Raw genomic sequence first — 10,678 nt, 5'->3', positions numbered from 1 at the left:
CTGTTTCTCCCCTGTTATTACTGTTTTGGTTATAATTATTGGTTTAATCATTGTGTTATTAGCGAGCTCTGCTTCAGTCACACCTGGACCCTCTCTTCCCACTCTCCCTCAGTCCTGTTGACCACGCTAGCTGTTACCTCCTTCCTCTTGCCCCTGACCACACCCTCGTCCCTGGCCACCCCCTTGCCCCTGGCCACCCCTTGTTCCTGGCCACCCCTTTTCCCTGGCCAGATCCTCTTGCCCCTGACCACATCCTTTTGCTGTGAGCGTGTGTTGGTGTGATGCTCAAGGTTCCCTCAGCGAGTCGTGGACCCGCGGTAACCCTTCACCGGCTGCTACTCACCGCAGGTGTTATCTCTTGTCTTCTTGTGTCTCTTGTTCTCCTCTTCCTGTCTTCCTGTCCTCCTCCTCCTGTCTCCCTCCCTGTCTTCCTGTCCTCCTCCTCCTCCTCCTCCTTCACCTCCCGTCTGCCCGTCAGTGACCAGTGGTCGTGCCTACTCCACGACCTTAAAGGTCATTCCCACGCTAATTCTCCCCAATAACTTCACCTGTGGCCGGAATGACCCGACCGGCGCCACCAACACATTTTAATACAACCTTCGTTTCTTTCTCAGTTCCTCTTAGAGATGTGTTTCCCTTCATTCATCTTTCTTTACTTTAATCCTCTCTATCGCGTTTTTTGGAAGGTTTTTATCCCCCAATCTTGCCTTGTAAGTCTTCTTTGTTCACTTATCCTGCCTCGTAAGTCTTATTTTATTACTTATCCTTCCTCGTAAGTCTTCTTTGTTTACTTCTGCTGTCTGGATCTCCTTGACCCCCTACTTCGAAGCCTCCTCCGAACTCGGAGATTCTCCCTGGCTAATTCTCATCGTAAGATGATGAGAATAATGATTCTCATCATCTTGTGATGAGCGCTCAGTATAAACCTCATTCTCAGCCTCCCATTCTTAATGCTTTCTCAACGACGGTAAACCGTGATTATAACCTCTGGTGTGATCCCGTGCTGGGTGACCGCCTGCTGCAGACGGCGCCGACGGAGGAGACGTACCCCCTGGAGGGACAGGAGGTGCCGGGGCTGGTGGTGGACAGGAGCGGACAGTACCTGACGGTGGCCTGTGGAGCAAACATCGCCTACGCTACGAGAGACAGCTTCCTGACGGCCGGTGAGGACACTAGCGCAGCGGCGGGCGTCTCCGTGAGACTTGATTAGTTACCTTCTTCTCCCTCCTCCTCCCCGCCGCTCGCATATAGCAGCGAGTCGGGCCGTCGGGGCCGCTAATAATCGGTTCTCTCGCATAAAACGTCGCATTTGTTTACGGAATCGACAAACCCGTTCAAAATTCGACGTGTTATTATCAATTTCAAACGCCGTAATATATGTATATTGACGTTTTCTACGCATCGTATGTTGGGTAGGTTGCTTGGGTTCGTAAGATTATGATTAGGCTAAAGCATTGTATTTCTTACGGATTGGTATAGGTTGTGGGAACCGACCTGTGAGATTTATATTTATTTAATTTATATGAATATATATTTACGTTAATTTATATACTTCGATAGCAATTTGTATAATGTTAAGTGGACTGTATTTCTGCAATAATCTCATAATCTCACAAATCGATCCTCTACACATTAGGGGGGGGTTTAATAGTTTATATATATATGCAGCCAATCAAACTACAAAATTAACTACATACATTGAAGAGGTTCCTTATCTTATAGTACAGCAGGTTAGTCCACCAGGTATAACTAGGGTGTAGACACCAAATTATCCTCTTTGAGGTAGCTTCCATATCACCCAGTAACTGGTGCACAAATCTTGCATCCTCGTCTTGACCTGTCAAAAGTGCGCTAGCTGTGAAGCCAGATACCTATATATGACAAGCTATATCAGAGAAAACACTATACAGTACATGGAACATGAAGACCTGGCTTAATTACCTTTAGTTTGAGGCGATTTCGCGATCTAACCGGGTCACCCTATATCCTGACATTAATGGCCATAAATGAATGATAAACGGGTTTCGGATAGACTTAACTTGAATTGTAGACATCGTGTTGGAGATGGTACCTTTGGTTTCCATAACACTACGTCCAAGTAAATTAACAGGAGCCGAATTTGCTCCCGTGTGAGCCTCTGGTCTCAATATAAACAATGGCTGTTTAACACTCCATCCTATTGACGTTACTGGCCGACATTGTCCAGAATGATAGGAGCCGAATTTGCTCCACACGTCTCGGAGGTGACACAACAATGGCTGCCTCCTTCCTCCTCTCTGACGCCTGGCTTACATTGTCCAGATGTCCAAAGGTGATAGAAGGGTCACATTTACTCTACTTTAATATTGATAATTAAGTTAATTTATATGAGATGTTTTATGATGGTAAAGTCCAAAGACTAATGTATTTAAGAACAATTCCCAGCAGAATAGCTGGTGAATTATAATAGTATGTGGTGATGATATCCCGTTTTCTTTAGACGGAAATTCCACTACAAGTTACGTTTTCTATGGGTAACTTGTTGGTAATACAGCTATTATCTGTATGATTATTAAATGGTGTCGGATTTTCCGACATAGGTCGAGAGACCGGGCCCATCACACAGCAGTTTCCGCGCCCCCCACCCTCCCTCATGAAGTATAATTCCATAATTGAAGTATATTTTGGATTTACATTTTCTAAAGCCGTTGTGTTTTGAGCTTTTTATGAGTAAGATAAAACCGGAGGACACTTCCGGTTGCTGGGTAAACCGGAAGCTTAATTAGTTACCGGTCACACTCAAACGGTCTCCAGTTTAACCGTCTTTCACCCTCACATGCAGCTTGCTTACGCCCACAGGCTGTTCGATCCTGCAAATTTGTAATTAGTCTTGTCAGCTCAGGGGGGCCAAAGTTCCAAGCAATATACAACAGGGAGGGTGGGGGGGGGGGGAGATTCACATTTCATTAACGTACCCAATATGCGCTATAATGTATTTTTTAAATATGTTTCCAATATGTGTTTTTTTATGTTGTGTTGTAAAATTGGGTTTAAGTGGACATAGAATGGTTTAATGTTTTATTTTCCAGAGTCTCTTTAGGTATGTTGTTGAGTATGATGTGTCTCTTAATACATGCAGTGCGTATACCCTTTGGTTATACCACATACCACCGGTACACACACACACCAACATTATTCTAGATGATAATTGCATTTAACTATTGTGTCAGGCATAAGGTAAGGTTATTATGAGGAGGTGCTCAGTCACTGTGATTATATAGCACTTGGAAGGGATGTGAGGACAAGGCGCTGGGATATGAGATCAAGGAGCCGAGCTTATAAAGACGGTTAAGGACTATAGTGTCCAACCACTTCGACAACCTACAGGAATCGAACGCAAACCTGCAAAAATACAGATATAATTATATTCTCATCTCTGCCTCAGGGTATATTCCTCCAGCCTGGATATATACCTATATGCACAATCATCCCACACCCAACATGGCGGCCACACGCAACATGGCGGCCACACCCAACATGGCGGCCACACGCAACATGGCGGCCACACGCAACATGGCGGCCACACCAAACATGGCGGCCACACCCAACATGGCGGCCACACGCAACATGGCGGCCACACGCAACATGGCGGCCACACCAAACATGGCGGCCACACCAAACATGGCGGGTGGTGTTTATGTAGCCTCGAGCCTCCAGCTGCCGCCTCATGGTCAAAGTTTAGGTCGTTAGGTAGTTAATGGGGAAGAGGGCGCCAAGAGCCCCACCAGGCCGCTATAACTACCTGGTTGTGTCGTCAGTGTGGAGGGGAGTTGGGCCACCTTGCGGCCTGGAGAAGGGTAATGGAGGAGGTGGGGAGAATGACATGAGGAGGAGAATGATAGAATAGGGAGAATGACGGAGGAAGAAGGAGATATATAATATATTATAGGTGTGTGTGTGTGTCTCTGTGTGTGTGTGTGTTGCGTGTTTTATCCGTGTGTCAGGCGTGGTGGCGTGTGGCGACGCTCCTGCACCGTGTATAACACCTGTGTATGTGTGTGCCTCCTGCAGGTGTTGATCCCGACGACCTGTCCCTACCGTACGGAGGGCTGCGGGTGTTGCTGACGCGGTCCCCGGCCCGCCCCCTGGAGGTGCCCGCTGCAGCTTGGCTCGCCACTCCCGCGAAGGTGACCACACCCGCGATATTGTTGCCACACTCACACACCCGTCAGCACTGAACTCACACCTTGCATATACTGGGACTGCTGCGCCATATGTTTTATATATATGTATATATTGGTAATTGCACATGTTGGTACCACAGTCACATATATACCGTAACAACCCCGAGGAGACATAACTACCCAACTACCATCAGACCGTGTAGCTGTGATCACACCTCCACGCCCCGCGGTTGTCATGTGGTCATAATGTTTACATTTAATGGAAATAATGTGTGTATTTTTGTTACGTCATTGGTGCCATACCCACTGTTGCCATACCCAGTGTTGCCATGCCCATTGTTGCCATTCCCATTGTTGTCATACTCATTGTTGCCATACCCAGTGTTGCCATGCACACTGTTGCCATACCCATTGTCGCCATACACACTGTTGCCATACCCATTGTCGCCATACACACTGTTGCCATACCCATTGTCGCCATACACACTGTTGCCAAACCCATTGTTGCCATACCCATTGTTGCCATACCCATCGTTGTCATACCCATCGTTGCCATACCCATTGTCGCCATGCACACTGTTGCCATACCCATTGTTGCCATACCCATTGTCGCCATGCACACTGTTGCCATACCCATTGTTGCCATACACACTGTTGCCATACACACTGTTGCCATACTCAATATTGCCATACCCATTGTTGCCATACTCATTGTTGTCATACCCATTGTTGCCATACACACTGTTGCCATATTCATTGCTGTCATACCCATTGTTGCCATACACACTGTTGCCATACCCATTGTTGCCATACCTATTTTTACTATACCCATTGTTGCCATACACACTGTTGCCATACCCATTGTTGCCATACACACTGTTGCCATACCCATTGTTGCCATACACACTGTTGCCATACATACTGTTGCCATACCTATTGTTGCCATACACACTGTTGCCATACCCATTGTTGCCATACACACTGTTGCCATACATAATGTTGCCATACCCATTGCTGCCTCACCAATATTGCGTCAATAACGTAAATAATGACGTAAATAATTTAATGTACAAGTCTATCCTGAAACCAAAACAAATACAGTTTACATGGCCACTGTCTAGTAGTCCTCAGAGGCGGCAACGCCTTCCGAACCCTCTCTAGAGGCTATAGAGGGTGACAGTAAGACGTTAAACTGACGAGCCAACCACTAGAGGGTGAGAGTAAGACCTTAAACTGACGAGCCAACCACTAGAGGGTGTTAGTAAGACGTTAAATTGACGAGCCAACCACTAGAGGGTGGCAGTAAGACGTTAAACTGACGAGCCAACCACTAGAGGGGGACAGTAAGACGTTAAACTGACGAGCCAACCACTAGAGGGGTGTGAGTAAGACGTTAAACTGACGAGCCAACCACTAGAGGGTGTCAACAAGACGTTAAACTGACGGACCAATCACTTGAGAGTGTCAACAAGACCTTAAACTAACGAGCCAACCAATAGAGGGGTGTCAGCAAGGCGTTATCTTGCTGTTACCTTCCACTTGAGTTAAATTGGTTATCGTCACGAAGCCGTCTAGGGGATTAGAGCCGGGCTGCGATCGATAGAAAAACATTTTGGTTCTTCTCATTTATGGATTTTTAGGAATCTCTCACGTGACCAATTTATTAAACACCACATTATTTGGACCAGTAAGTTATTTTATCACCCAGCCCAGTTCCTTCCTAGCCCGTCCTCATATCCCTGCTCCTATCCCGTCCTCATATTCCTGCTCCTATCCCGTCCTCATATCCCTGCTGATATCCATGTGCTATATAGTCACTCTGGCTTAGCACTTTTTCTTCGTAATTTCTGTATGTGCTATATAGTTGACGTTTGATCGTCGGGCTGACGAAGTTGACGAGGCCAAAGGCATCAATTTTAAAGCAAATCTCTTTGTTTTAGCATTAGAATTCTGGCAAGAAAACAGCAGATATAAATGTATCAAAACAGGAAAAGCAGTGACAGGGTCTCTGTGGGGAAGGTGGCGTCTGTTGTTTCCCGCGGCACAGGCTTCGTCTCTTTGTCTCTCCGTGTCTCTGTCTCTCCGTGTCTCTGTCTCTCTGTCTCTCTCTCTCTCCCTCTAATATATTCATCTATAAAAGTTAATTTTTTCATCCCTGCCTTTTGTGTAAACCTGCAACACGCATAAATTTCTTTATTTTATTCGTTCCTTGTTTTGAAACTTGTAAACAAGGCAATAATTTTTGCCTTGTGTTCGTTGGCTTCTGTTCTCTCTCTCTCTCTCTCTCTCTCTCTCTCTCTCTCTCTCTCTCTCTCTCTCTCTCTCTCTCTCTCTCTCTCTCTCTCTCTCAATCTTTACTTGTGTCAGTAAAAGCATCTAGTATGTGTTAAAAAAAAACATCCTTCCCTTCCCTTCGCTCTGCACTTGGGCTGGACGGTAGAGCGACGGTCTCGCTTCATGCAGGTCGGCGTTCAATCCCCGACCGTCCACAAGTGCTTGGGCACCACTCCTTCCCTCCGTCCCATCCCAAACCCTTATCCTGACCCTTTCCCAGTGCCATATAGCCGTAATGGCTTGGCGCTTTCCCCCCTGATAGTTCCCATCCCTTCCCACGAGCAAGACACTTTTCACTAACTTGGACCATGATTCTTGCAGGTGAGGTCCAGGCAGTGAGTCCAGAGACCGGGCCTCGGGTACGGTGGAGCTGACTCTCCCCAATCTCTCTCTCTTCCACCCCTCTCCAGCCCTTCCCCTCTCTTCCACCCCTTTCCAATCGGTTGTTACTTTTTCCCCCCTTTCCCTTGTCCTCTTTCTCTCGGACATCCCGTTTTTTTTTTTTTTTGTCAAATATTTTGTAATAAGAAACTGAGAAAAAAATATTCGTTGTTGTTGTTTACTGTTGACTGTGTTGACCCAGACGGCAGCGTCTGATAGTTCCGGGTTGTTGTTGTTGTTGAAGGCTTGCAAGTGTGCACCGGGATGATAGTATGGGTCTGCAACACACACATTGTTGCCCAAGCTGATATATATATGAAGAAAATTTCATCTTTTGTATTATTATCCTCGTGGTTGAGTAATGGAATTGTTTGGTTGGGAGTGACTTTATATTGGGAGTTAATAAAGTATTGTTTATGTTCTTGGATATCCATATGTATATAGCCACATAAAAATGTAAATATCCGAGTGAGACGGAAAGACACGAGGGCCTTCTGATGGGGGGCCTCTGAGTGCCACTTCTCGACGACCTGTATGGTGCCCGTACCCCCTGCTCCACCCCCCCACGCCCCCCCTCCACCCTCAATAATGCCCACAACTCCTTGCAACTTCAATTCATCAAGATTGTGCGCTCCAAAGACCTGTTGAACAGACGAATGGGATTTTTGATGCCCAGTTTATTACTGAATGATTGGAAGCAGATCCCTGAGGACTAACTTGGCCTGTACCTCGTGGCTCTCTGTGACCAGAGAGCCGTTCCCTTCCGGTTTGACTCTTTCTCTTGGAAGGATTCGAACTGATTCTGCAAACTTATTCCACACGATAGATGAATGTATATGTTTATGAATCGCCAGAAAACCTATGTATCAACAAGTCCATCAATTATTATATGTGCTGTGATGAAATGGCGGCTCCAGCACGCGCGCGCGCGCCCGTGTGTGTGTGTCTATATATGTGTGTGTGTGTGTGTGTGAACATCACTGCATGAGGAGCACAGAACTCTGCCCTCACTCTGAACACCCTGAACACTCTGAACACTCTGAACACTCTCTGAACACTCTCTGAACACTCTGAGGCAGCCTCCTCAACTCATGTTTGTCACATGCGGCTAATTGAGTGACAGCCATAGCGAGCGGGCGTGACAAGAGCGCGCCCACAGACCCGCCCCTCACTCCTGGGGCGCGAGGGGCGGGCGGCCCCCTACAGCACCGTCCTGCCAAGTGTGGCGCCTTGCTTCTGGCCTTGTGTCCGGGCCAGCTTGTGTCCGGGCCAGCTTGTGTCCGGGCCAGCTTGTGTCCGGGCCAGATTGTGTCCGGGCCAGCTTGTGTCCGGGCCAGCTTGTGTCCGGGCCAGATTGTGTCCGGGCCAGCTTGTGTCCGGGCCAGATTGTGTCCGGGCCAGCTTGTGTCCGGGCCAGCTTGTGTCCGGGCCAGCTTGTGTCCGGGCCAGATTGTGTCCGGGCCAGCTTGTGTCCGGGCCAGATTGTGTCCGGGCCAGCTTGTGTCCGGGCCAGCTTGTGGACTTTTGGCCGGGCCAGGCAAGGATTAATGCCGAGACCTAAATATTCGCCCTATATAATGTTCTTCTGGGGACCTTTAGCAGTATAACTTTAGCAATATGACGAAGTAGTTACGCAAGCACTCAAGAACCTGTACATCCTTCATAAACTACATAAACATATCACAGTTTATGTAGCGGTGATATTTACGTCTCTGTGTAGGAAGCTCTGGTTAAGGCTTCAACTGGCCACCCTTCAGGTGACTCAACTTGCTCCAAGACACCCACACCCATCACTAGGTTCCACCCCCACCCACCCATCACCACCGCCCCGCCCCCCACCCATCACCAGGCCCCCAGGCCCCCCTCATCTCCTCTGCCTCATTTCCAGAGGGGTTCACCAGCCCATTTCCAGGGCTAAGTCTGCGTATATATCTTCAGGATCTTACAGGTTTATTTCCTGAATTCAGTCTGTGCCATTTCAGGAGACGTGGCGCCGGTGCCTTCCCCGCCCCTGACCTCTGCTGTACTTCTGTGGGTCTAGATACCTTTGAGGAATATTGCTTTTCATATTAACTGGGTTTGTACTTGCGAGTCCGGGATTGAATTCTCGCGTATTGTGCTCGGGGTTTCCAGTATTGTCAAGAGAAGATTTCACGAGAATCCAAAAAGGATTTCCAGGAAAAGTCGTAATAGGATTTCCAGGAATGTCAGAAAGAGGATTTACAGAATTTTCGAGAAAGGATTAAAAAAGAATGTCGAGAGAGGATTTTATGGGAGTGGCCTTCGTGATTGTCTGGACTGAGACTGTTTAATAATTGTTAATCCTATTCTTCCAGGAGTGTTAGGATGGATTATTTGCACTTTGTTCGTTATTACCAGCTCATCCACTTGGACTGGCCGGTATCGCGATGACCTCGCTTCTTTCACGGTCGACGTTCGATCCCCGATAGTCCAACCGTTCGGGCACCGTTCCTTCACCCCTGTCCTCATATTCACAGTACTGCAAGAGCTATGTACTCACACAGCCTCAAGATTATCTCAATAATTGCCACAGTTTCTTAGTTGATTTTCCAGGTCTTAGTGAATATCTTTTAAGATGTTTAGGGGGAGTTTAATCCTTTTTTTAGGTTCCTCGAGGATTTTCTTAGGATTTGTGGTTGTTAAAAATAATTTAGGTTCGTCTTACATGATTATATGTCGCGATGTATTGTCTTGTGAGGACCAGAGCTGTCACCTCTACCTCCCTTACCTTGTGTAGCTTCCGGGGATCAATGGCCCCGCGGCCTGGTCTCCGATTAGACCTCTCACTAGTACGAGTTACTGATAAATCTTTTTTTATTTTTGTTTTACTGTGAAATACTTGTTTTTTTCTTACTTTTCTGTTAAATATGTTTTCTTCATTGTATGAGATTATTTTTTTGTGAAATAATTTTTTTTATTTCGAAATACTTTTTTTTTATTTTTTAAAGGTAAATACTTTTTGAAATGTTTACTGTAAAATATTTACTCTATCCCTTTGAGATGATTTTTTTTCCTTGTTTCAATAAACATACTTGAACTTGAACTGGTTTGAAAGCACACACACACACACACACACACACACACACACACACACACACACACACACACACACACACACACACACACACACACACACACACACACACACACGCACACACACACACACACACACACACACACACACACACACACACACTCACACACACACACACACACACACGCACACACACACACACGCACACACGCACATTACATTACATAGATGGATTAAAAGGTTGTTAGGTGACGGCAGAGAACCTTCTAGTGCTTTATTATATAGAACAAACTTACTGGAAGATCAATAGGAAGTATCAATTGAGCACTCTCAGCGTTCAGTGCAGTCTGTCTTAACACTACACACTGAAATCACAATGAGGCAGCGTCTGGGATGCTCTCGGACGTAGGTTCGAATCCTCGTCACGGCCCTTGTGGATTCGTTCAGCCTGTCCTCTTACAAAGAACGTCGCAAGTCGCTCGTAAGCGCGACATAAGGCCAAAAATCGTGGTACTAGATAATGGAAGCGCCTCGCGAAAGTGACGTACTGTCCTGTTTTCTGTTTTGGGTTCTCTGGTAGGTTAGGAGCCGACACTTTAAATTGACCGTTTTCTGGACGTTGGGACAACTTAGCATTACGGGCTGTTCAGTGAACGTTAAGTTGAAAAGTGGAATTACGTTCATATCTTTATCTAATGTGTTAATATGTGAAGGTGTGGCGAGGGCCGGCGGGTGAACGCTCAGG

General features: G+C 46.7%; 1 protein-coding gene across 2 annotated transcripts in view; it reads left to right on the top strand.

Annotated features, from left to right (window-relative positions):
- Window positions 1-7,208, top strand: part of LOC123759064 (uncharacterized) — a 28,478-nt gene extending 21,270 nt beyond the window's left edge. For both annotated transcript variants that reach the window (XM_045743904.2, XM_069338716.1), the window contains exons 4-6: window positions 1,025-1,163; window positions 4,051-4,166; window positions 6,819-7,208. In XM_045743904.2, the coding sequence (XP_045599860.2) occupies window positions 1,025-1,163; window positions 4,051-4,166; window positions 6,819-6,836 (273 nt within the window). In that variant the 3' untranslated portion in view covers window positions 6,837-7,208. The remainder of the gene's footprint in view (window positions 1-1,024; window positions 1,164-4,050; window positions 4,167-6,818) is intronic.
- Window positions 7,209-10,678: the final 3,470 nt, after the last annotated feature.

The sequence above is a fragment of the Procambarus clarkii genome, chromosome 1 (genome assembly GCF_040958095.1).
Source record: "Procambarus clarkii isolate CNS0578487 chromosome 1, FALCON_Pclarkii_2.0, whole genome shotgun sequence".
Taxonomy (NCBI): Eukaryota; Metazoa; Arthropoda; class Malacostraca; order Decapoda; family Cambaridae; genus Procambarus; species Procambarus clarkii.
Note: the sequence above shows the minus strand (reverse complement) of the source record. Positions and strands in the feature narration are given on the sequence as shown.